Source organism: Phyllopteryx taeniolatus, chromosome 23 (assembly GCF_024500385.1).
Source record: "Phyllopteryx taeniolatus isolate TA_2022b chromosome 23, UOR_Ptae_1.2, whole genome shotgun sequence".
In the NCBI taxonomy this organism is placed as follows: domain Eukaryota; kingdom Metazoa; phylum Chordata; class Actinopteri; order Syngnathiformes; family Syngnathidae; genus Phyllopteryx; species Phyllopteryx taeniolatus.
The window spans coordinates 7,264,797-7,292,457 of NC_084524.1; the positions used below are offsets into that span (position 1 = coordinate 7,264,797).

Here is a 27,661-nt window from a genome sequence, read left to right on the forward strand (position 1 = left end):
CATTAAATAACCTCTCTGTTATAAAGCAACCAGTCAACTTCTGAGAAAAAGTAAACTATGCCAGGATTGCAACCAGCAAGGCTCATTCGAATCTTGAGATGCATTAAAAATTAAAGTTTATTTGAAATCTGCATACATGACTCCAAGTATATCTTCCATCCATTTTCTTTACTGCTTATCCTCACGAGAGTCGCGGGCTGCTGGAGCCTATCCCTGCTATCTTCGAGCAGGAGGCGGGGTACACCCTGACCTGGTTGCCAGCAAGTATATCTTTTCCCCCAAAAATTATAATAAAAAAACAAAAATAAATCCCATCAGTATCGCAAGACCAGTCCAGGGGCCTCATGTACAAAAGGTGCGTACGCACAAAAACGTGGCGTCCATTCTTTTTCACGGCAAAGTTCAGATGTATCAAGAGTGAAATGTGCGTGGAAATCTGCGGTGCCTCACGCCAAATGCATGGCTGGCGTACGCACGTTTCTGCAGCTGTTGGTGCTTTGGCGACACTTCGAGGTGATGCTGGGAAACTGTTCTCATGAATCTGCACATCAGAGCGACATGAACAATTAGCACTGATGAACAATTCATGCCCGGCAACATTTGATTTCAACAATGTAAAAGAAGCAAGGACTCTGAATTCACTTGTTTACCAGTGTATTAATGAATCACTGACATTTGTGAGGACAGCTATTAGTTGATCAAGGTGATCATTTATGCCGCCTATTGCCCTCTCAATCGCTTATTGTGACTGCAGCACATGCACTGAAATGAATAAATAAATAAAAAGTCATTTGAATTTACTTAATTTGAACATGTACATCGGTTGCACATGATTAAAATGTGTTGAAATCTGAATCAGAATCAGAATCATCTTTATTTGCCAAGTATGTCCAAAAACACACAAGGAATTTGTCTCCGGTAGTTGGAGCCGCTCTAGTACAACAACAGACAATCAATTGACAGAACACTTTGGAGACAGAAAGACATTGACAAAAAAAAACAGTCACTGAGCAGTAAAGGTTTGCTTGTTATCTGGTAATGCCGGTACATTTATTTATTTTATTTTATTTTATTTTTTTTGACAATTGTGCAAAAAGATGCAGAGTCCTCTAGCACTTAGAGCAGTTCGAATGACTAATATTGCAATAGTCCGGTGCAATGACCATTGTGCAAAGGGCGCTGAGACTTCAAGGAGTGTATGCGGTTTAAAGTGACGAGTAGTGCGATAATCTGGGACAATATTGGTTGTGCAAATGTTGCAGATACTCCTCAATCAGTGTGCAAATGGAGCAGATGCTACTCTGGCATGAGTGGCCAGTATATGCAAATAGTGCAGCATGGCGAGACAACTACAGTGAGTGCACGAGTAATACAGAATTGGCCCCACAGAAATGTGAAAACGAACTCAAGTAAAAAAATTGCCAGCATGTTGTAATGAAATTGTAGGTTAGGTGTTAAAGAAGTTGATCGCAAGAAGGAAGAAGCTGTTGGAAAGTCTGCTAGTTCTAGTTTGCATTGATCGGTAGCGCCTACCTGAGGGAAGGAGCTGGAAGAGCTGGTGACCGGGGTGCGGAGGGTTCGAGAGGATTTTGCACGCTCTTGTCTTAGTTCTGGCAGCGTGCAAGTCCTCAATGGTGGGTAGGGGGGTACTGACAATCCTTTCAGCAGTTTTGATTATCCGTTGCAGTCAGAGTTTGTCCTTTTTTGTAGCAGCACCAAACCAGACTGTGATGGAAGAACACAGGACTGATTCGATGACCGCTGTGTCGAACTGTCTCAGCAGCTCCGGTGGCAGGTCATGCTTTCTCAGAAGCCGCAGGAAGTACATCCTCTGCTGGGCCTTTTTGAGGACGGAGTTCAGAATCAGAATCAGAATCAGAATCATCTTTATTTGCCAAGTATGTCCAAACACACAAGGAATTTGTCTCCGGTAGTTGGAGCCGCTCTAGTACAACGGACAATCAATTTACAGAACACTTTGGAGACAAAGACATTGACAAAAAACAATTGTGCAAAAAGATGCAGAGTCCTCTAGCACTTAGAGCAGTTCGAATGACTAATATTGCAATAGTCATTGCAATGACCATTGTGTAAGGGGCGCTGAGACTTCAAGGAGTGTATGCGGTTTAAAGTGACGAGTAGTGCGATAATCTGGGACAATGTTGGTTGTGTAAATGTTACAGATACTCCTCAAACAGTGTGCAATGGAGCAGATGCTACTCTGGCAAGAGTGGCCAGTATATGCAAATAGTGCAGCATGGCGAGACAACTACAGTGAGTGCACGAGTAATACATAATTGGCCCCACAGAAATGTGACAACGAAGTCAAGTCAAAAAATTGCCAGCTTGTTGTAATGGAATTATAGGTCAGGTGTTTAAGAAGTTGATCGCAAGAGGGAAGAAGCTGTTTGAATGTCTACTAGTTCTAGTTTGCATTGATCGGTAGCACCTACCTGAGGGAAGGAGCTGGAAGAGCTGGTGACCTGGGTGCGGAGGGTCCGAGAGGATTTTGCACGCCCTCGTCTTAGTTCTGGCAGCGTGCAAGTCCTCAATGGTGGGTAGGGGGGCACCGACAATCCTTTCAGCAGTTTTGATTGTCCGTTGCAGTCGGAGTTTGTCCTTTTTTGTAGCAGCACCGAACCAGACTGTGATGGAAGAACACAGGACTGATTCGATGACCGCTGTGTAGAACTGTCTCAGCAGCTCCGGTGGCAGGCCGTGCTTTCTCAGAAGCCGCAGGAAGTACATCCTCTGCTGGGCCTTTTTGAGGACGGAGTTGATGTTAGTCGCCCACTTCAGGTCCTGAGAGATTGTAATTCCCAGGAACTAAGGTCTCGACGGTTGACACAAGGCGGCTGGACAACGTGAGGGGCAGCTGTGGCGAAGGATGCCTCCTGAAGTCCACGATCATCTCTACAGTCTTGAGCGTGTTCAGCTCCAGGTTGTGTCGGCCGCACCACAGCTCCAGCCGCTCCGCTTCCTGTCGATATGCAGACTCGTCACCGTCCTTGATGAGGCCGATGACAGTGGTGTCATCTGCGAACTTCAGGAGTTTGACAGTCGGGTTCGCTGAGGTGCAAAAAAAAAAAATTAGACTACCCTTAAGTTGACCTCTTGAAAGAATATGACTTTTTAAAAGATATATATTGAAAATGTTACAAGTTTGCATGTTCAGGCAAACTTGGACTTTAGTTTGATTCTAAATGTTAAACAGCAGGGTGGGGAATAAGTTGAATAAATAACCTCCAAGCAGTAGCTCAAAGGGAAAGGAGATGTATTACCCATGTTCTTCTTCTTCTTGTTCTTCTTCTTCCTTGTTGGCGGGTGGCATCACACGTTCAAGACGCATTACCGGCATCTTCTGCGCTGGACTGTGGGTCAGAGTACGTCCATACATACGTACAGTACTTGGGAGCAATTTCTTAATTTCTTCCGTGTTTAGTACATTTCTAAGATTAAATACTGGAACCCCATTTTTCTTCACCTCATCTCTTAGCCTCCCTCGACTTATTTCATACCTTTGTCAATAACAAATAACACGTTCCACACTCTCCTCCTCCACTCCACATTCACACAAACCCGTCCCATGCTTACCAATTAAATGCATTGCCCCATTCAGCCCTGTATGTCCTCATCTTAATCTTGTTATGATTGTTTGTTCCCTTCTGTTTCTCCCCACTGCTTTCATGCCCCCCACCGTCTGCTGAATTTTATAGAAATGCCGTCCTGTGTGACCTCCATTCCAAAGTTTTTGCCATTCTGTTTTGACTGTTTTTCACATAAGCCTTGACCCCGCCCATCCCAAAAGATATTCCAAACCATTCTTCTCGCTTGTTTTGGAAAATAATCAGCTTTTTCATTCCCCTTCATTCCTTTCTGTGCTGGAGCCCACATAAACCTGACGCTCATCTCTAATTTACTTAATCTATACAATATCTCATAAATTTCGAATAACACATTGGACCTACTTTGTGATACCATGTTTTAAAGTACAATAATGCTGATCATGCATCTGAACAGACTACAACCCGCTTTAACCTGTTTTGTTCAACCAACTGTAGTGCCATCATGATTGCAAGTAATTCCACTGTATATACTGCTAAGTGATCTGATTTTCCGTTCATGAATGTTCATATTTAAGTCTGGAATGACACATGCAAATGCTGTTTTCCCATTCCCAATATCTTTTGAACCATCAGTAAAAACAGTGGTGGACAATGTATATGTTGTTATAAGTCTCTGTTCGACTACTGCGTCCCAATTTCCTTTTCCTTTGTCACTGTGTACTCTTTCATGTATATGACGATCTACTTCCACCGTCCTTTAATCTTAATGTATAGTTCTGCATGACTTCTAGTTTTTTCAATGCTGTTTTTGCTGCCCCTTTATAGAGCAGACTTCCATAGTCCAACACTGATCGCATTAAACTAACATAAATGTTTTTTAACGCATTTTTACTTGCACCCCAATCTGACCCCGTAAAACTTCTCATTATATTTAAAACCATTTTGCATTTTTTCTCTCAACCTAGTTTATATACTCTCTCCATGTCATCTTTGAGTGAAATACAACACCTAAAAAACAAACCAAAAAATGAACTTCTTCAAATTGGTTTCCATACAGCTTTATCGACATCTTTTATCTGTTTCCTAGTAAACAACACTAGCTTTGTCTTTTCAACAGAAAACTTAAATCCCCATCTATATAGATGGGGATTTAAGTTGAGACCATTTCTCAACCATCCCAATTTATTTCTGTATCTTATTTGGACAAACTGGATATTATTGCCTCGCTTCCATCATGCTCCATCATCCGCAATGACTTGCCTATATCTGGGTCAATTTCTGGAAAAACGTCATTAATCATCATAGAAAACAACAATGGACTCATAACACTCCCCTGAGGTATGCCATTTTCCACCTTGTATGCAGTAGATAAAGTAGTGCCCATCTTTACTTCAATCTACCCTCCAACAAAAAGTCTCGGATCCAATTAAATGTTCTTCCATTAATCCCCATTTTATACAGATTAATCAATAACCCCTCCTTCCACACCATATCATATGCTTTTCCAACATCAAAAAATACTGCCAGTACTGATTCTTTGTTGGCTTGCACTTTATTTCATTTTCCAGAAAAATTACCGGGTCCATTGTTCCTCTTCCACTTTGATATGACGCTCTAACCAGTTGGTCACCGTGCCGCCATATTTAAATATAATTGTTAAATATAAGGCGGCACGGTGGACGACTGGTTAGAGCGTCAGCCTCACAGTTCTGAGGACCCGGGTTCAATCCCCGGTCCCGCCTGTGTGGAGTTTGTATGTTCTCCCCGTGCCTGTGTGGGTTTTCTCCGGGCACTCCGGTTTCCTCCCACATCCCAAAAACATGCATTAATTGGAGACTCTAAATTGCCCGTAGGTGTGACTGTGAGTGCAAATGGTTGTTTGTTTGTATGTGCCCTGCGATTGGCTGGCAACCAGTTCAGGGTGTACCCCGCCTCCTGCCCGATGATAGCTGGGATAGGCTCCAGCACGTCCGCGACCCTAGTGAGGAGAAGCGGCTCAGAAAATGGATGGATAGATATTTAAATATATAAGGCGGCACGGTGGACGACTGGTTAGAGCGTCTGCCTCACAGTTCTGAGGAGTGCATCTGTATGTATTATTAATAATAATAATAGCGCTTTTCTAGGCACTCAAAGATGCTTTACAATTGCATGCACTATGCATTGACACCCTGGTGGTGGTAAGCTACTTGTGTTGCCACAGCTGCCCTGGGGCAGTCTGGCGGAAACGTGGTTGCCATTCTCCGCCTACAGCCCCTCCGACCACCGTCTCATATTATATTCACCTCAGTGTCATATTAAACTTGACAAAATGCCTTATTGACGGTTTTATTTTACTTGGTAAAATAATTGTCCATACTAAATAATATTTAATGTGTGTTTCAGGATGTTATTGTAACGATTGTATGTACTGTATGTATTCATGGCAACAATAATTCCTGGAAAAGTTTTCAACTTGTCTAAAAACCAAACAAACACCAATTTAATAAACAAAAGAAGGTATTAAAATTCATTACAAGTCTATTAGAGTCATTACTGGCCTGGTATGGCAAGTACAAAGTAAGAATATTCTTTTTGGTGTGACTTATTTATTGTCCTTGTTGAATGTGATTGTCTTGCTTTATTTGCACTGTATCAATCATCATAAACTACACAAACCTTTTCTCTCAGATGTATTTATTTCACATATTCTCAATTTTATTACACTGAAACTGTTCATACAGATACAAGCACAAAGTACATAATAATTTTGGATGGAGGTTGTGACACCTGGTGGTAACCATTGCACACAACAAAATCTGTTATTTGAAATAAAAGTTAGAAAACATGATTCTGCAGATCGGGGTCGCTGCATATAAAACAAATGCTGGTGCAAAATATCTCCAACATCATTACTGACTTTGAGTCGTAACACAAGGTCTCATTGGTATTATCTTCAGAGGAATGTTATCTATTGTGTAAAAGTGAGGAAACATTTTCATGTTACCTGACAAATGGGGCCAATTGGGAAAGTTGTGTTTAAGCAATTCTTTGTTTGTAAGCGATTCAGAGAATGAAAGTGATCTTTCGTTAGTCTCCACATGAACTCAGATTCTCTGCACTTTCACTGGCGGAGTCCAGGATACACATTTTTGTCTGAACATTTTGGATTTAGCTTCACGAAATCCAGTGATACTTTTTAATATTCTACTTTTGTCATGAACGGAAAAGAGGACAGGACCCAAAAATGCACGACTCCAATACAAATTGACAGTTTCACAAAAGAGAGGTTTAATAAACGAGCAGAGGTCGGTACACACGCAGGCTATCCGAAAAGGCAACAGTATCCAAAAAACGTGAGGCAAAGAGGCAAGGTCAATAATCAGAACAGGGTCTCGTCTTACTATGAGTCGGTGACGTGGAAACAAGGAATGCTGGAACGTGACAAGGTACAACGAACTGGCGACCAGAAAGAATAAGACACGAGGTTAAATGCAAGGGGTAATTCGGGTAAACGAGGCACAGGTGGGGAAGATGCTCTCAGGAGCTGGTGTGTACGAGACAGGGGGAAGAAAACAACCAGAACACACACCCATGACAACTTTGCCAAGAAGAGTCTTCCCATGTATGTAAAGACATTCTGTATTGGCCTTTAAAAAATTCAATGGACCACATCAACCAGGAATCTGGCCAGTAAAAGTTCCCCCACGCCACCCCCAGTTCTCACTCTGTGTTGTCTCCCACCTCAACATTCCACGTGTGTTCCCTAGTCCAAAGCAGAACCGAGCACATTTTCCAAGCTTGACCTCTCTGGATTCTTTGGACACTGCGCTATTTTAAAACTCACACTGGTCAGAACTTCAGACAGGCTGAGTTCTCGAACGGCCGTATTTGGGTCCAGAATCACGGGACTGTAGGAGACCATCTCCTTCATTCGTCCCCACAGGGTGAATTTGAGGTTGCCCACGTATTTGGCTTCATCCAGCAGAGCTCCTGGGAGCAGCCGGGGCTTGTCGGGCAGTTCTTGGATTATGGGTCATCGCAACCTGATATTTCTTCATGAAAGAAACCTGGTCAGCGGCTCCTCGGTGGTTTGGATCATATCTGAGATAGCGTCAATGAATGGCAAGGAATGCTTCTATTCCACTCAACAGCTTTGTGACTATGACTTATCGTGTATTTTACACCACATTTTCCCATATACAGCACTAATATATATACAAACAATTGTAGTTACAAACAAATTAACCCTATACGCGGATACAAATTAATATCAATAATGATTCCTGGAAACACCAAAGTCAAACCAAAGCCTCAGTCTTTGTCACATTATCATTTGTTTGAACCCAAAATTGAATAAATTAATATCTGGACACTGCTTAAGCTTTATTCCCAACCCATTCCACAATTTGACCCCACATACTGGATGTTAAACGTGTATATTATATTTGTGAACTTATGTAGTGCTTGTAGAAATCTCTGTAAAATGCACTTTTGCACATTTATAACTTTTGAGGTTGTGTTATTACTGTTTGAAGCAAATCACCTTTTTATTTACTTGGAGCAGATAGTACTGAATTTAAACATTCTTGAGTAGTTGCTTGGGAAATTGAAAAATCTGACCCTACATTTATAAATTGAAGTTTCAAAAGGTAAGTAAATACTAAAAGAAAAGTTTTCATAATGTTCTATGATGCACCAGAGAGAAGACATTACTTTATTTGTATGTCTGATTGCTGAAATAAAAAACAAACATTTCTGCTCAGAATGCTGCATAGTCAAAGAATAACTTTCACAATTATCAAAGTATAATAGACTTAATGAGGGATTGCAGATCTTTCTGTTGCTAATTAACCGTGACGGAACTATAGTGAACTCTGGTTTTGATGTTCCTGTTATTCATTTTTATGTAAGCTTCAGATTTCTTTTCTTTAAATACGTCGGTTATTGATGACTCCATGATTGTCCAAAACGTCAAATGAAGTTTTTTCATGGGTTTACGTGACACTTGTGTTGAGGTCTGGTAGCGCCCCTTAGTGCGTATGGCGGGCGAGCCCGTCAATGACTTCAAGGCCGCCCCTGTACGAAACTAAGTAGCAATTTCCATCGTGTAGTGTTTACCACGTTCTCTTCATACACGAAAGACCCACGAGTGGGAGCAAGGCTCGTGTTTTTTTTTTTTTTTTTTTTTTTAATCTCACATGAAAAACTACGGTGAGAGATTTGTTTTAAATTATTTACACAAATATATCCTTGATTTACGTGTTTTTCACATCACCAACTATATCCTTGACTTACACACGTTTTTCAAATCCACAAATATATCCGCGATTTACATGTGTTGGTTTTTTTTTATGTTGTTTGCATTTATTATGTGAGGTGATTTTTTTACTGCGGTCAACCCAGCCTCCACTCGTAAAGTAGCAGTCAAGCCATCACAGTGTCCAAAGCGCTTTACAAAGCCTCACATTCACACACACATTCATAAACAAGTGGGCGACTGCTGCCATGCAAGGCACTGCCAGGCCTACTGGGAGCAACTTAGGTTTCAGTGTCTTGCCCAAGGACACTTCGACATGCGGACAGTCGTAGCAGGGATTCGAACCTGTTCTACCTACTGAGCCAAAGCCACCCCAACATAATCCCATTGGTATCGCAAGACAAGTCCAGATCTGTGTGACAGACCACCAAGGACTCCACGAAAAGAGGTTTGATGATCTGATATTGTATTTCAAAATAGAAATCTCTGAAAAGTGCATATTTTGCTGTCATTATCCCTGACTGAAAAAATCTGTTAAATATTTTTAATGAGATATCGCAACACCGGTCCAGTTCTGGGGGACACTACACCACCCCAGGTCTCCAACAAAAGAGATCCCACCACTTGATCTTTATCAAACCTCTTTTAGTGAATCAGATCTAGATCTTGAATTGTTTTGCAATACTAATGGGATTATTTTTTTAAATAATTTTTGAAAAAGATATACTTGCAGTCATGGATGCAGATTTCATCCATCCATCCATTTTCTTTACCGCTTATCCTCACCAGGATCATGGGCTGCTGGAGCCTATCCCAGCTATTTTAGCGCGGGGTACACCCTGAACTGGTCGCCAGCCAATCGCAGATGCAGATTTCAAATAAACAATAATTTTTAATGCCTCTCAAGATTCGAATGAACCTTGCTGGTTCCAATCCTGGCATAGTTTACTTTCTCTCAGAAGTGGACCGGTTGGGTTATAGCAGAGGGCTTAATCAATATAATTATTTTAAATCCAAAGCATTGACGTCCCTGTAGGCCTATTATTTTGAAGGGGCGGCTGGCTTGACTTCAGTTGGCTCGAGTCTGTGGCCTGTCGCTTTAAATAGTTCTGCCGTAAAGGATCATGGGTAATAAATCTAATTTCCCTTCTCGCTCTGCGGGAGGAGGGACGATCGTACTTCAGCAAATCTTCCTGAGTTTTGACCGAATGTTGTGAATCCTCGACGCGGGACGCCCCTGATCACTACTTTAGTGGACTAAAACATCATTGGTGCAGTCTTCGTGTCCGGTTGGAGTTGTCTCGTGCACGTTGAAGCTTCTCGGCCTAGCTTAGCTTATTTAAGCTTGCTCACGAAGAGACGCGTTTGCGATCAACACTTCGCGAAGCAGAGAGCAAGCATAAGGTAAAATGTTCTTCTTTCCGCCACCTACGAGTAAGCAGTGGGGACCTCAATATCTAAGACTAACACTAAAATTAGGTTTAAAAACACCAACAATTACGTTCTAGCTTTGTTTGTCTGAGATACTGAAATAATATTCTGTAACAATGATATTCTGCATCATTATTATTATTATCTTAATTTGATTTCTGAATCATTTTGTTTAATAGTGTCTATAATGGTTCATCACAAATTGTCTCTCCTGAAGTAAAAATTTGTTATCTCTTACAGTGCATAATTGCCTTTTACCGTTTCCTTTTGTTGACTTTGGTGCTTTGCCATTTTAACTATCGTACTGTTTAACCCACATTGTCCAAATCTTAATCTTTAATTGTTTCGCATGTTCGATTTGCACTTGCTTTTCTCGTCCCTCCAACGTAGAGCGGAAAGTGTTGTGATCGTCGTGTGAAAATGTGTGCAAGAAGGACAGCAGAGTACGAGGAGGAACTTTGGGGCCCAAAAGAGGAGAAGGAGCCACAACGTCAACTACTGGACGCTGTGTTCAATCTGCAACCTCAAACTGTGCAACGCAGAGCAGGTTGGGTCACTTGTTGCATGCATTCTAATTTTATTGCTATTCCTGTGTTTATTTACAGGCTCCGTTTGATGAAGCATTTAACTCATTCGCTGCCAGCCGTTTCCTGAGCAGGGAACCTCTAGACCAGGGGTGGCCAACTAGTCAGAGACTAAGAGCCACTTTTTTTCCTGTGTTACTGCAAAGAGCCACATACACGGGTACACATGAACATCATCTTTTAATCATGTATGCACGCATACACAGACCTCTGCTCAGCCAGATCTAATGAAAATAACCACACCAACATGATAATATCAGTAATTTTCAACAGTTAACATTGTGTCTCACACACACAAACTCTCAGTTCAAGCAAGTCCACAAACAATAAAAGAATAATTTTCAATAACATCTTTCTCTTACTATGCTGCTTAGTGAGACTTCTGGCATTCCTTATCTTGAACAATCCTCTTCAAATCTGGCTTGTATTCTGTTGTTGCCACTCTAAGCAATTCTTTCAAATGAGTGTCAGTCAGAAGAGATCGATGCTTTGATTTCACATGTTTCAGGGTAGAAAACACAGACTCGCAGACGTACGTTGACCCAAACATGGACAGTATCTTAAGCGCAGCTCGTTTGATGTTGGGGTATTTTTCAATTGGCACACTTTTCCAGAACTCAACGGTCCCTTCCCTTAAAACAGTTTTCAGTTGATCCTCCTCACAAAGGTCGATCATCTCCAACTCAGCCGCAGCCTCATCTGTGACGAGCGGGGCTTTCAAACAGTCTGGCTTCCAAGCCAGCTGATATGATGCAAGCGTTACGGTCTCTGAGTGTTTTGTAATTTTTTTGAAAAACTGCACCTGCTTTTCTGCCTTGCTTTTCAAAGCGACCAACTTGTTCTTGCGAAGTTCAGTCCCTTTTGGAAATTCCTGTTCGATGTTAGGGTGGAGTGAGCTGAAGATTTGAAGCTTTGAAATGCGCTAATGCTGCGTGACATATAAGGCAGATCGGCTTGCCATTACGTTTAACAAAAAAATATAAACTCTCCCACTCTGGCAAAAACGTCCTGTGTTCTTCTTCATATTTTCGTTTGGATGTGCTTTTTTTCCCTGCCATTTCAAGAGGTAACTTGTCGGAAATTGTTTACAACACAAATGATGTCACACCAAAGATTCTCTCGTCGCTCGTTTGACGTCACTCAAACAGGCTTACATGGTCAGTGTGCCATCTAGCTGTAGGGGAGTGAATGACAGCGCCAGCCAAGAATTTTTGACGCATGTCATGTTACAGCTCCTGAAGAGCCGCATGAAACTAGTTAAAGAGCCGCATGAGGCTCGCGAGCCGCGGGTTGGCCACCCCTGCTCTAGACTGTCAAGCATTTTCGAGCAATTTCACTGATTTCCCCCCAAGCCCCACAGACTATTGTGTACGATGACGATGTAAACACCAAAATCACCAAAAGAAAGATCAGACTCTCTTCTTTCATCAGTAAAAAAGTCCATTGCTACCTTATACCGTTCTTTAGTAATCAGCAGTCAAATCTCTTTCTGGAGGAAAATAACTAAGAAAACAGCCTTTTTGTGAAAGCAGACACAAAAAGCAGAACAATGACTTTGACACCAATATTTTTTTTCTTTCGTGAAAACCTCACACATCTGAACATAAAACAACACAGAGAAAGTACAGAAAAAATAATTTATTTAGAATATAACTGTACAGAATTTACATGAGACAAAAATGCATGAACACAAGGGGCTCCCATACATGCACTTTCTCCCTCGTAATTCTCCTCCTCTACCGTTTGCTCTATAGTCCAGGGTTTTTTTTACCTTGCGCCTAAAATCTAGCAAAGTTTTATCCCCATCTGGATTGTATTCTTTGGTGGGAGTGAATGGGATCTTGTGTGGTTGTCATTGTCCTTGAAACCAGTCCCTACTTCTGCTCGAAGCACAACCTCTGCACTTTAGAAATATAACAGACTATAAAAATACATTGTTGAAATTGCTCTTGTGGGACGTGAAGAAAAAAAGCTTTCAATTACCTTTTTTATCTGTACTGCGTCCTGGAATGGGAGTTGAACGTCTGCTGGATGGATAACCTGTAAGTTTAAAAAAAAATACATAAATCTTGAATTCCTCCAAGATGGATGAGCTGAAATTGGGAAATTCAAATCAGTACTGGCAACAGATGTTACATTGTAATGTGAACTATCCATCCAGCCATCCATTTTCAACACCGCTTATCCTGGTTGGGATCGCGGGGCACTGGGGCTTATCCCAGCTGACTTCGGGCGAAAGGCGGACAATACCCTGAACTGGTCGCCAGTCAGTCGCAGGGCAAATATAGACACGGACAACCATTTGCACTCACGTTCACGCCGTCACTGAGTGGGAACTGAACCCACACTGCCCGCACCAAAGTCAGGCCTGTAATGTCAACTAGTGGGACTAAATTATGTTTTTATGGAACAAGGATTGAAGGAGCCTGTTTGTTCGCTAAATGTATTTAACGCAAGCTGCAAATGAGTTACCTTCGTCGGTCTTCATTGGAGGAAGCTCAGGATGAAGCTCGGCTTGCTATCCAGAGGGAGTTCACTATGTGATGATTGCTGATCCCATTTACTCAAATCCTGGTCGACAGACAATCAGCTGCCAAGCGCCCCGAGAGCATCTCGCCATATGTATGACAAGGCATTTTGGGCGATAGCTTTGGAACAAAGTGATCGGCTCGGAGCGTCATCCTTTATTCTCCTGCATGATCTACGGCCTCATTCCTGTCGGTTGCAGGAATATTTGTTTTGCCTTGGCGCAATAAACTTGTAGTACCGAAAGCTTTTTTATTTTGTCTTCTCCCTTTTCCGCCATTATCTTTGCACTATACACTGTCTTCTCATTGTCTCTTTTACCCCACCCCCTTCTTTTTCTTCCTCTGAGGGAGGCACGTTCACCTCAAGGCATTGGTGCCCTCTACAGGGTGCAATTCCTCAGTGCAGTTATCCAGAGCCTTGTCGAACACACACAAACTTCACGAGACCCTCCACCGCTCATCCCTGTTAAAAAAAAAAAACACGCCATTGACGTCTTTAGACAGCATTGGCAGGGAACAGATGGATTCTGAATTACGGCTTTGGACGGCATTGGCAGGGAATGAGTTAAACAACATTTCATTGCAAACACCCACTTGTACAATGAAAAGGTTCTATCATTTCATCTGTCTCACCCATTTTTGGTGTGCGCAACAAATAATAGTGGGTACTAACATTTAGTTATTATAAATGGAATATGTATAATATATATGCTGTGCTCCAGTTTTGTATGTGTTATTAAACGTAATAGTCTGGCGACCAAATGTCTCTTTGTTTCCAGCTATCAAGTTAAGCTAGGATAAACTATCTTGAGAAGATTCGAAATGCATCGAGACAAGTTTACCTGGACACCAATATTTGATGAATGATGTTTTAGTACAGTAAAATAGTGATGGATGTCTGTCGAGCCTTCAATGCAGAGCAAATTTGGAAAAAAGTATATCTACAGTGGGTGGCATCGTGGACGACTGGTTACCACATCTGTCTCACAGTTCTGAGGTTTGAGGTTCAAATCCCAGACTCGCCTGTGTGGAGTTTGTGTGTTCTCCGAGCGCCTGCGTGGGTTTCCTCCGGGCACTCCGGTTTCCTCCCACATCCCAAAAACATGCGTGGTACGTTGATTGAAGGCTCTAAATTGCTCGTACGTGTGAATGGTTGTTTGTTTCCATGTGCTCTGCGATTCGCTGGCGACCAGTTCAGGTTGTACCCTGCCTATCGCCCTAAGATAGCTGGGATAGGCTGCAGCACGCCCGTGACCCTAGTGAGGATAAGTGCTACAGAAAATGGATGGATGGATCTGCAGAGGATGTAGTGCAGGAACTCGACTTAGACACTTTGTTTGGCCTCCGTCGACAAACACATTCTGTGTCAACCTGCATTAAGTTGGTCTCACATCAAATAAAATACAAACCCAATTCCAATGAAGTTGGGACATTGTGTTAAACAGAATACAATGATTTGCAAATCATGTTCAACCTACATTTAATTTAATACACTACAAAGACAAGATATTTAATGTTCAAACTGATAAACTTTTTGAGCAAATAATCATTTAACTTAAAATTTTATGGCTGCAACAGATTCCAAAAAAGCTTGGACAGGTTGCAAAAAAGACTGAGAATGTTGAGGAATGCTCATCAAACACCAGTTTGGAACATCCCACAGGTGAACAGGCTAATTGGGAACAGGTGGGCGCCATGATGGGGTATAAAAGGCGCTTCCCTGAGTTGCTCAGTCATTCACAAGCGAAGATGGGGCGAGGGTCATCTCTTTGTGAACAAGCGTGTGAGAAAATAGTCGAACAGTTTAAGGACAATCTTCCTCAACATACAATTGCAAGGAATTTAGGGATTTCATCATCTACGGTCCATAATATCATCAAAAGGTTCAGAGAATCTGGAGAAATCATTGCATGTAAGCGGCAAGGCCGAAAACCAACATTGAATGCCCGTGACCTTCGATCCCTCAGGCGGCACTGCATCAAAAACCAACATCAATGTGTAAAGGCTATCAGATTATCTTAGCTCATAAATGCACACAGATATTTTAGCTCATAAATGCACAGTCTGGTGGTGTCACAGTACCAAAATTCTGACTTTGATACTGTACCAGCTTAGAGTACCTCCATACCAATATTGAAACGATACCATGGCAAACATCTGTAACAACCGGGCCAGAGGCGTATCCGCTACACTGGACCGATTCGGAAGTTGTGCTGGGCTATATAAATAATGACGCAAGATGCTTTCACACATTTGTGGCAAACGGTGCAAAGAATGTGCAACAGCAAATCACCCCAGCAGTGCCTTAATGTATCAACTCATGAAAACCATGCAGACAGCACATCGAGGGGAACAACAGATCTCATCATCATCAACAGATCATCTCATAAAACTGACTGTTGCACACTGCCACAAAAGAGTTAATCATCAAGGTCAAGGTTTCACCTGCAATGAAATCAGAGCAAATGGCTGCTGGATTCCAGGATTATTCGCCAGTCTCTAGGAGATTAAGTAAACCTGTATAAGGACTGAAATTGAGTGATCTCAACTCATACTGGCCACTCATGTGCCTGAGTAGCATCTGCAATATGTGCACAATTGACATTGTCCCAGATTATCGCACTACTAGTCACTTTAAACTGCATACGTTTCTCAAAGTCTCTGCGTCCTTTGCACAATGGTCATTGCTATTCTGTTCGTCATTTCAAACTGCTCTAATTGCTAGAGGACTCTACACCTTTTTGCACAATTGTCAATAAGTAAATAAATAAATAAATTGTAAAGGCATTACCAAATTACTGCCAGCCTTTTATTGCTCAGTGACTTTTTTAAATGTCTTTGTCTCAAAAGTATTCTCTGTCAGTTGACTGTCTGTTGTCGTACAAGAGCGGCTTCAACTACCGGAGACAGTCCTTGTGTGTTTTTGACATACTTTGAAAATAAAGATGATTCTGATTCAAGTTGTGTACAAAAGAAAACTAAATAATTTGGTGGGAGGGTAAGGAATGAGGCCGGCACGGTGGACGACTGGTTAGCACTTCTGCCTCACAGTTCTGAGGACCGGGATTCAAATCCCGGCTCCGACTGTGTGGAGTTTGCATGTTCTCGCTGTGCCTTTGTGGGTTCTCTCCGGGCAATCCGGTTTCTTCCCACATCCCAAAAACATGCATGGTAAGTTGATTGAAGACTCTAAATTGCCCGTAGGTGTGTATGTGAGTGTGAATGGTTGTTTGTTTCTATGTGCCCTGCGAGTGCCTGGCGACCGGTTTAGGGTGTACCCCGCCTCCCGTCCGAAGATAGCTGGGATAGGCTCCGGCAACCCGCGACCCTAGTGAGGATAAGCGGTGAAAGAAAATGGATAGATGGATGGATGCAAGGAACGAAGTAATTATTTGTTGTGATTTTCCGATGTGTTTGAGTGCTTTTATTTTGAAGGTCGTATGGCCGGATGTGTTTTTATTTTCATGATGGAACACAAAGTTGTTTTCTTGAGTAATGGTGAAGCCGCGAAGAACTAAAAGGTTTCTAGTGTCAGTTGAGAAAGGAGACAAGCTATTACAGTGGTCATAGGAATGATATAGATATTAAAGGCCATTTGACCATCAGTATTCCGGAACTTAATTTCAACCAGGCTGCTACAACAGCCTTATAAATTTGTGATTTTTCAGCATATTAAATTAACGATTGAACATAATTTTGGCGTACTGCTGTGTTCACCTGAGTGTGCAATGGTATATGATGGCAATGTAAAGTATAATAACGTGAACAAAGCGATGTTTGGAAACTCAAGCAAAAAAAAAAAAAAAGGTCAAATTTGAGGTGGGGAAATTCCGCCCGACAGCGACGTTATATAAAATATAAGTTAATACTGCCACTTTAGTAAATTCCTTTTTCCACACTGGCTATGCAGTGAATTTGGTCTCCCCTTTTGCCACTGACGTTACACCAAGACAGCTCGAGTTTTGTGATGAAAAAGGGGCGTTTCAAGTGCAATTAAATATTGACAAAACTGATTGATGGTGTTGAAAATGACTGACAATTTAATTGTATTGAGCAAAAAATACATTGACAATTTGTAAGTGAATTATGGACCATGTAAACTCCTTTTTACTCGTGGCTAAAACCAGGCCCACTTGGACTTTCTTCCATACTGAACGTTGGTCCTCCCACACTAGGTAAGTCATTCTATCAGTGGCTATCTGCCGCAATTGTGAGTTACTTAGTAATAATAACAGCCCATTTCTTCTACTACAATGTGCAGTTGCAGTTAAATATTGTAAGCAAATGAGATTTGACCTATGTGTGTATGTCTTCTTCTGTCATGCAGACGTCAGTGAAAATCTTCATCCTGAGCGGCAGCAGTCAGTGTCCCCTCACATCAAAGCGGAAGAGGAGGATGAAGAGGTTCAACACATCAAAGAGGAGGAGGAAGAGTTCCTACTCATTAAAGAGGAAGAGCAGGAGGAAATCATCAAGGTTCCATCCACTGGTGTCCCTTTGAAGAGTGAAGATGAAGGTCGAAGTGAGGAGAGACGAGGGGCGGAGCCTCCGAGCAGGAACTGCTCAAGTGATGGAGACCACTGTGGAGGTTCACAAACAGACGATGATGATGTTGATGAACAGTCGGAAGGTGATATGACATGTCACACTGCCAACAAATGCTGGAAATGTTCTCAGTGTAGGAAAACTTTTGCTTCTGAGACCAATTTCAAACAACACATGAAAATACACACAGGAAAGAAAAAAAATTCCTGCTCAGTTTGTGGTCAAAGATTCTCTGTCAAGGGAAACTTAAAAACACACACAAGAACCCACACTGGTGAGAAACCTTTTTCCTGCTCAGTTTGTGGTCAAAGATTCTCTGCAAAGGGAAACTTAAAAATACACACAAGAACACACACTGGTGAGAAACCTTTTTCCTGCTCAGTTTGTAGTCAAAGATTCACTCAGAAGGCACACTTAAAAATCCACACAAGAATCCACACTGGTGAGAAACCTTTTTCCTGCTCAGTGTGTGGTAAAAGATTCAATCAGAAGGGAGATATAAAAATACACACAAGAACCCACACTGGTGAGAAACCATTTTCCTGCTCAGTTTGTGGTAAAAGATTCAATCAGAAGGGTGATTTAAAAATACACACAAGAACCCACACTGGTGAGAAACCATTTTCCTGCTCAGTTTGTGGTCAAAGATTCTCCGTGAAGGAAAGCTTAAAAATACACACAAGAACACACACTGGTGAGAAACCATTTTCGTGCTCAGTTTGTGGTCAAAGATTCTCTGTGAAGGGAAACTTAAAAATACACACAAGAACACACACTGGTGAGAAACCTTTTTCCTGCTCAGTTTGTAGTCAAACTTTCTCTGAGAACAGAACCTTAAAAATTCACACAATAACCCACACTGGTGAAAAACCTTTTTCCTGCTCAGTTTGTGGTCAAAGATTCTCCGTAAAGGAAAGCTTAAAAGTACACACAAGAACACACACTGGTGAGAAACCTTTTTCCTGCTCAGTTTGTGGTCAAAGATTCTCTGTGAAGGCAAACTTAAAAATACACACAATAACCCACACAGGTGAGAAACCTTTTTCCTGCTCAGTTTGTAGTCAAACCTTCTCTGAGAACAGAACCTTAAAAATTCACACAAGAACCCACACTGGTGAGAAACCTTTTTCCTGCTCAGTTTGTGGCCGAAGATTCTATTATAAGTATCAAGTTAAGACACACAAGTGTGCTGGTGAGAAAAGCAGTGATCAAGAAGATTTTCATGCAAATGTAAATGTTTAATATAAAAGTAATTCTTATGTTACGGACTGACAAAAATCTACATTCTTTTATTCTGTATAGCAGCTTTTATTGTATCTATCTTTCTATCTTCTTGTCCATATATTTTCTAAAAGCTCCGTGAGTGTTGAGAATGAACGCTGGTGCCAAAATACATTAAAGGGACAAGTGAAAGGGGGTGGTAAAGCGGGTGGCTGTTGCTCAGTTGAGCGGGTCGTCCAGTGACCAAAGGCTCGCCGGTTTGAACACTGGCTCCGACTGTCCGTTTGTCGAAGTGTCCTTGGGCAAGACACTGAACCCTAATTTGCTCCCAGTGAGCCTGGCAGCGCCTTGCACGCCAGCAGCCCCAGTGGTCTATGAATGTGTGTGTGAATGGGCGAATGTGAGGCTTTGTAGAGCGCTTTGGGCACTGTAATGGTGTAGATAAAGCGCTATATAAGTGCAGTCCATTTGACATTTACCAAAGGTGAACATGAACACTTATTCCATAGTCCTGGACTTATAAATGATGTCTACAGGAAAAAAAAGCCCTCCAAAATAAACTCAGCAGTAATTTTAGTATCATTTACTAATGAAATATTTGATTTTCAGTGGGGTTGGGATTCTCTGGCACGAGGCCGATTCGATACATATCGAGATGCACACGTAGTGATTCGATTAAAAAACAATCTTTACGGGCAGAATAATTCGATACGATTCGATTCAGTATGGGAGCGATACAATTCTCGATTCGGTGCGGATTGGTGCAGAAAAAATGTGATAGCTAACATTTGCAAATGTACTCATTCAAAATTCTAATACCAATTCTATAAAATATTTGCCTAACCTTATTTTCAAATATACAGTAAAAGACCACTTAACCCTGAGCATTGTTGCTTTATGGCACTGTAAAAAAAAAAAGATATATTATTTTATTTAAATATGTAATTATTTAAATAGACCACAACAATTAATTTTGAAGATTTTCTCTCCACAAAGTCTGCACAAGCAATATTTAAAGAGCCTTGAGTATTTAAGTCGTGATTACAGGCTTAGTTCAACTGGCGATTGTTGTCTCAGTTTCGGACGTACCTGGCTGTGTGGTTTCTTTTTAGGGTCACACAGTACCAACTTGAGAAGAAGCATTAGTTTGCTGAGTTACAGCCCAAGGAAATTGCCGAGTTGTACCTCGCTTTGCCATATTGTCTGCATGTTTGCAATCTGTGTCGCACATTTCGCCACCGGCTCCGTTGTCGACTGCCGACTTGAGATAAGGTACATAACGTGACGTTGCATTCTATGTTTACAACTCCTGGGGGGAACACTACTTTGCTATTGCCATGACTACGGAAGTAGCTTAACTACTGAAAAACTATTTGATATTGTAATAGTGACGCTACGGAAAAATGTAGTTAAGATAGTAGTGTCGCTAGTATCCAGCACTGCTGTGTTTGGTTGTAAACATAACATTACCTCCAGAGCACATTGCGAGACCTCTCGCACTTGTTTTATGAGATGAAAACCATAAATCTTCAGGCTACCAAATCCTCGCCTTGCGATATCGGCTACGCAGCCCTCCAACGTACGTATCTAATTACTGCCCGATTTTGTATCGATAACGGAGTCTGCTACCGATACAGCCATATCTCTCGACTTGAACAGATATTCGGTCACACTCACAACCCTAATTTTCAACCATATTTTGGCCCACCCACATTTTGGACACTTCAGCCTGTCACAGCCTGACACATAACAAGCAGGAGCCAATTACATTTCCTTATTGAACTTCTGCTTTCCATGGTGTAATTTTTGCCCCTATTGAAATCCTGGGTGTATTTTTTTATACAATGAGTGAAAAGTGTGTAAAATGGGGCCACACGGTGGACGACTGTGGTTAGCACATCTGCCTCAGAGTTCTGAGGACCGGGTTTAAATCCCGGTCCCGCCTGTGTGGAGTTTGGATGTTTTCCCCGTGCCTGTATGGGTTTTCTCCGGGTACAACGGTTTCCTCACAAAAACATCCATGGTAGGTTGAAGACTCTAAACTGCCCGTAGGTGTGACTGTGAATGGTTATTTGTTTATATGTGCCCTGCGATTGGGTGCGCCGCCTCTCGCCCGAAGATAGCGTGGATAGTCTCCAGCCCGTCCATGACCCTAGTGAGGATAAGCGGTACAGAAAATGGATGGATGGACTGTTGAAATGCCTCCTTGAGGAAAGACGACAGCCACGTCATCCCACATGAAATAATTGTTGCAGATTTATTTCCTAACAAATCAGCTCAATTTTGAATTCATTGCAACACTAATGTATAGTATATGTATGTATGTATAGATCAAATGTATGTATAGATCACAAAGGCGTTTCTGTAGACGAAATCGTGTGACAGATGTGGACTTCGGTTGGCTGTCGTAACATCGGACGACCCATAACGAAGGTCTCCTGTCCCGAAACTGTGGCTGATCTGATTTAAGCTTATCTGATCCATAAAAACTAAAATATTGGGCTGATTGTGTGACGTACATGGTTAGGGCGAAGGCGAGGAACGCAAGGCAAGAACATGGTGGACCCAATTGCAGGGAGGCAAGGCAGGAGTGCGGGAATCTCAAAATAATATTTAATTCCAAAAACAAAGGAAAACAAAAATCATGAAAAAGTCTAAATGCTAAATTAACAAAGTCCAAAATCTAAACACAAAGTAACAAAGAAACACTTGAGTGAACCCAAAACAAGAAACAAGACATGACTGGTGAAATACCTGAGCGACAATGACATGGCAAGACATGTGACAACGACAAAGAACCGACGAGAACTGAAAGAAACCAGGGAACTAAATACAAACAAATTGACGAGACAACGAGGAACACCTGGACAAGACGAGTGGCTAGAGAGAGCTGATTGGTCGACACAAAGTAGACGAGAACAGGTGGACACAACAACCTAATGAGCACACGACAAACATGGAACACAGGAAAACATTGAACAAAACTAAACACAACCCAAACCAAAACACAGACCATGACAGATTGTTGTAATATTTTCAGAGGTTTAAGATGCCATGAGTAGAGTTGTCCGCAATGTAAGATATAATACGAACTTGAACATAGCGGTGTTTGAAAACTCAAGCAAGCTGTATTTAAAAATATATATATATATTTCGGCGGCACGGTGGACGACTGGTTAGAGCGTCAGCCTCACAGTTCTGAGGTGCGGGGTTCAATCCCCGTCCCCGCCTGTGTGGAGTTTGCATGTTCTCCCCGTGCCTGCGTGGGTTTTCTCCGGGCACTCCGGTTTCCTCCCACATCCCAAAAACATGCATTAATTGGAGACTCTAAATTGCCCGTAGGGATGACTGTGAGTGCGAATGGTTGTTTGTTTCGATGTGCCCTGTGATTGGCTGGCAACCAGTTCAGGGTGTACCCCGCCTCCTGCCCGATGACAGCTGGGATAGGCTCCAGCACGCCCGCGACCCTAGTGAGGAGAAGCGGCTCAGAAAATGGATGGATGGATATATATATTTCCTGAAAAGAATTTTGAAGGTGGCGGGATTCCAGCTGACAGCTATGTTTATATAAAATATGTCTAATAACTGCCACTTTATAGTATAGTACATTTGCTTTTCCCACAACAGCTATGCCAGTGCTTTTCAATTTTCGATTATGGCAATGAAAAAGGGGGCGTTCAAAAGGGAATTATTTACCAATTGCTTCAAAACGTTTTGATATTATTGGAAATGACTGCCAGTTTAATTTTCTAGAGCAAAATAAATACATGAAATTACCTTGTTAGTGAAATATGGACCATGAAGACCCATACTTCCTTTGAGCAATGCATGCATTTTGTCAAATGTTTTAGTGATGTCAACATCAAATAAGTAAATGATTGATTGTAATAGACTGTAAAAAAAACTTTGACTTTTGGTGCTAAACTGTAAAGTGTATATGTGATCCTTAATAAAGTACACTGCTTAAAACAGTGAGGGTGACTCCATTTACTTGTCTATCAAATCCATTTTCCCCATTAAAAAGAATTGAAATGTCTTTATCCATTGGAAACCCTCCAAAAACAAAATGCTCGCATCTTAAAGCAAAAAATTGCCGAAGCAACAAGGCCTAAGTGGAAAAACTGCAAATTAGGGCACTGTGGAGGATCACAAGCAGATGGCCTCTTAGCTCCACTATCAGATAGTGACGACATGACGTCACACTCTCCTCACTCTGATGAAGGTGATGATGATGAGGATAAAAAGTCTGACGGTGATATGACATGGCACACTGACAACAAACGATGGAAATCTTCTCAGTGTGGGAAAACTTTTGCTTGTGAGAGTAAACGACACGTGAAGACACACTGGAGAGAAGGCTTTTGCCGGTTTGTGGTCAAAGATTCTCTACTAACAATTGGGCTATTTACACAAGTGTGCTGGTGAGAATCGCGGTGATTAAGAAGCTTTCATTGAAAATGTCAATGTTTAATACCAAAAGTAATGACTATAATACCAATTTACAAAAATCTATATTTGTGCATTTTATCTACCACATTTATCTTCATGTTGTCTGTCTTTAACTAAAAGCCTCTTGTGGACAAATGTTAAGAATTACCACTGGTGCCCAAATACACAAAGTAATGCATGCCTTGTTTTCCAATAATTTAGTGATGTCCATGTACAAAAAAAATGAATGATTGATTGAACTAGACTGTAAAGAAGCATTTACTTTTTGGTAAACTGTAAAGTGTATACAGTATGTGATCCATGATAAAACGCTACAGACAGTGACAGTAACTCAATTTGTTGGGAAATCAAATTCATTTTCCCCATTGAAAATAATTAAAATGCCTTTAATCCATTCAAAACCCTCCAAAACCAAAATGCTAACAACACAAAGCAAGAAATGACCCAAGCGACAAGGCCTAAGTGCGAAAACTGCTCAGCTGGGGCACTGGTACGTCAAGGTAGCGATGTACTTGGCTGACTTTGGCTCTTGGGCGGCCTCCACATTACTTCAGTGCCAATTTTGGGTCTCTATATTTCACTGGAATATTTATTTTTCAGCTTACTTTATTACCTCGACTCCTTACATTTTCAGGCAAATATGTGTACTTTCTACTCCTTACACAAAAATCCTCGTTCTTTTTCATTTTGGATTGTGTTGTTTCCGGCTTGTCATTGTTCAAAAATCGCATAGAACAAAACCTATCCGGATCCTATCCAAATAATACATGGAACTTATAGCGCTTCTCAAGACACTCAAAGACGCTTTCCACTAATCAGATGGCAATGACAGTAAGGTGAGTGAGCAGGAAGCCCGGCTCGCTGCACACATGTTCACGAGTCACAACTGAAGCTGGCTGTTCAAGAGCTTGCTGAGAGAGCAATAGCTAGGTGATAATTTAGCTGAAGGTTTTGTTGTTGTTGTTTTTTTTTTTTTTTTTTAAATCTCTCCGCCTTTCCTAGTTTACGTGACAACAACGCATCGTCCTTCGGTGAACGTGTTGAGTGAACGTGAACCTCAGGGATGGATCATTAACGGAATGAGGAAGCACTTGAATGATTCTGTGAAAAAGAACTGAACGATTCGGTGAATGACTCTTTTTAAAGAACTGCTTTGAATGATTCAGTACACTGAAAAGAACTGCCGTGCCCATCACTATAATGAGGATGTGTGGTTGTTCTTCAGTTGTATACGCCTCCAACAGGTAAGGCCCCTCCCCTCCTCTTCTCTGGTAGGCTGCATGCGCGATGACCACCCGCGATGTAACCAAAGTAACCCACAAGTGCGATGTAACCCACAAGTGATACACAGCGACAAGTCGCTGTAGCGTCCTGTGTAAGTAGCAGTTTCCGTTGTGTAGTTCCCGTCATATGCAAAAGGTCCATGGATGGAAGCAAACTTTTTTATTATTTTTTTTTTAATCTGACATGAAAAACAAAGGGAAAAGATTTGTCTCAAAATTATTTACACAAATATTTCCGTGATTTACAATTTTTTTAGTATTGTGTGCATTTATCATGACTTATCATTTGAAAATGGTGGGCCGGTCGGTCAATGACCCCATGTCCGCTCTTGGGGACACCTGCTGCAACAGTTTTCATAGTGTAGTGGTTATCACGTTCACCTAACAAGCAAACGGTCAATGGTTCAAGACTGGGTGGAAACAGGTAGTTTTTCGTCTCTCTTGCTTGTTAGGGAGCTGTTGTATGTGGTTTGTTGGTCACCTTGTAAATCTCAAGTGGGCTGGAAGTGACTGTAGTTTCGTGGTGATCATAAGCACCTCACATGTGAAAGGTTTCTGGTTCAAAACTGGTGTGAAGAAGGCCTGTTTTTGTCTTCCTAAATAAATCTGCCATTACAGAAACCGGAAATCGAATCCCAGTCTTCTGCGCGGACACCATGAATAGTTCTGTCAGTGAAGGGGAAGCAAGACAGAGAGGCTTTAGACTGACAGTGTACATATTTTTGGACGTATTTTTTTTTCGTTTAATTTTGAACCAAAGGCCAATATACAACTTTTTTTTTTAACATGGATATTATATTTGGCGGCACGGTGGATGACTGGTTAGAGCGTCTGCCTCACAGTTCTGAGGAGCGGGGTTCAATCCCCAGCCCCACCTGTGTGGAGTTTGCATGTCCTCCCCGTGCCTGCATGGGTTTTCTCCGGGCACTCCGGTTTCCTCCCACATCCTAAAAACATGCATGCTAGGTTAATTGACAACTCTAAATTGCCCGTAGGTGTGAATGTGAGTGCGGACGGTTGTTTGTTTCTATGTGCCCTGCGATTGGCTGGCAACCAGTTCAGGGTGTACCCCTCCTCCCCGTTGATAGCTGGGTTAGGCTCCAGCACTCGAAGCGGCTCAGAAAATGGATGGATGGATGGATGGATGGATATTATATTTGTGTGTTCATTTCCACTTTAAATGTGACAGTGTAAGGTATGCTGCTTCCAATTACCATTCCAAGATGCCATCTGAAACAAATGTTGTGCTGCTGTTGATTGTTTCCGGTTTCTCCTTTTTTCTTCCATCGCCTCAGACAAGGCATTCAACCCTGTTCCTCTACCTGCACCTAACCCTGACACCAGGAGATGGACCTGCTCTCAACACCAGGAGACGTGGATGAAGATCTGGGGCTGTGGCCGGATGTCGCCCGGTGGGCTGAGCGGGCAACACCGCCACTTGGCAAGCAGCTCTCGTGCCAGTCTCTGACCGAGGGCAGCCGGACGGCCAGCGTTCCGGCGGTGAAGATGGAGCCGGCCGTCACGTGCTGAAAAAAAGACCTGACGGCCCCCCCCCCCCCCCCCCCCCCCCCAGCTTTATTAAATGATTTCACGATTGTCATAATGTTTCACGTTAACACCACTAGCGCAAAAGACGAACACAACCAAAGTTGTCAGGGTGAAATTTAGAATTAAAAACTGCAGTGCTAGTCAGCAGGTTGATTTGTTTTGCTTTGTGTTGGGAGCAGAAATTTGACTTAGAATACAGTAGAATTCATTTATTTGACTTGTGCCAAAAACTGAATAAACCAGATACATAACTGAGTTAGAAGGTATATAAAATACAAGGAGGTAGATAGGGTGAGACAAATTAACGAGTTAATTTTTAAAATAGTTATTATGGCAGGTTAACTAGTTGCTCAGGAATAATATTTTCAAGCACTTTGAAGAAGAGTGGAAGGATGGCAATGGGCCTGTAGTTGCTGGCTGTGCCCCTATCCCCACATTTGTGGATGGGTGGGACCATTACCATTTTCCATATTTGTGGCAATTCTTTTGATCCGATTGAAACGTAAATATAATGCGGAATGGGTTCTGGAACTTTTTTATTATTGCAACATTGAGATTATGGTTGTCCTTTGATGTTGAGTTGTTCATGCTTGATGATTGGCATTCGTGACATCGGCAAAGATGAAAGACCAAAAGAACAAAGGAGCATTTCAGATGAAAGCGCAAAGGGACATTTAAGCTTGAACGTGGAATCAAGTCAGGCAGTCTGTGTGTGGAGTGCCTGGCGTGAGTAGTAGTCGACAGCAGCTCTTGAATGAATGTGCATTCTGTTTCCGCTCGTGGAAACTGTTGTGAAAATGTCTGCAAGGACAGCAGAGTATGAAGAGGGAACTTTGGGAACCAAAAGTGGAGAACGAGCCACAACCTCAACAACTGGATGCTGTTTTCATTCTGCAACCTCTCATTGTGCTTCACAGAGCAGGTTGGTTCACTTCTTTCTCACTTGTTTAGGAAATACTCTCCATTTTGAACAGTGTTACTGTTTATATACGGGCACTGTGTGACGTTACATTCATTATAACATTGTAAACATCCAATACTGTGACTAATATCATTTAGATTTTTATTCATATAAATGTAAAAGGGGTGGGGGCAAGATTTTTGGAGATTTATAAAACATGGAGGCTTCCCCATTGAATTGGGAAGTCATCCCCATTCAGTTCACACAGATGATGCAACACACGTTAAGACCATAGACTTCACTTTGCTCATATGGCAGTTGTGGTGGATTTTTTCGCCTGTGGTTCCGAGTCGGAGGTCCCCCAGG

The 27,661-nt window shown here is 41.9% G+C and overlaps 1 protein-coding gene, 1 long non-coding RNA gene and 1 pseudogene across 3 annotated transcripts; 1 reads left to right on the top strand and 2 right to left on the bottom strand.

The window, feature by feature from the left end:
• Positions 1 to 433: 433 nt before the first annotated feature.
• LOC133473014 (E3 ubiquitin-protein ligase TRIM68-like) lies at positions 434 to 7,578 on the bottom strand (annotated as a pseudogene).
• Positions 7,579 to 9,904: 2,326 nt separating this feature from the next.
• LOC133472556 (gastrula zinc finger protein XlCGF57.1-like) lies at positions 9,905 to 26,394 on the top strand. Of its 2 annotated transcripts, XM_061763566.1 has the most exons (4): positions 9,917 to 10,209; positions 10,627 to 10,783; positions 17,676 to 17,978; positions 26,142 to 26,394. In XM_061763566.1, exons 2-4 carry the CDS (start codon positions 10,657 to 10,659, stop codon positions 26,312 to 26,314), a joined length of 603 nt encoding a protein of 200 aa, XP_061619550.1. In that variant the 5' UTR covers positions 9,917 to 10,209; positions 10,627 to 10,656; the 3' UTR covers positions 26,315 to 26,394. The 2 variants fall into 2 exon arrangements, with proteins under 2 accessions (XP_061619549.1, XP_061619550.1); XM_061763565.1 differs by lacking the exon at positions 26,142 to 26,394 and having other exon boundaries at positions 9,905 to 10,209; positions 17,676 to 23,089.
• LOC133472602 (uncharacterized) lies at positions 12,522 to 13,647 on the bottom strand. The gene is made up of 3 exons (XR_009786774.1): positions 13,293 to 13,647; positions 12,804 to 12,860; positions 12,522 to 12,723 (listed from the first exon to the last, which is right to left on the bottom strand). It is a non-coding gene; the product is annotated as an uncharacterized LOC133472602 (long non-coding RNA).
• Positions 26,395 to 27,661: the final 1,267 nt, after the last annotated feature.

Excerpts from the sequence above, each read along its gene's own strand:
- LOC133472556 (XM_061763565.1), top strand. The coding sequence starts at position 10,657 with ATGTGTGCAAGAAGGACAGCAGAGTACGAGGAGGAACTTTGGGGCCCA. Across the intron at positions 10,784-17,675 it reads AACTGTGCAACGCAGAGCAG|ACGTCAGTGAAAATCTTCAT; the intron begins GTTGGGTCACTT and ends TCTGTCATGCAG.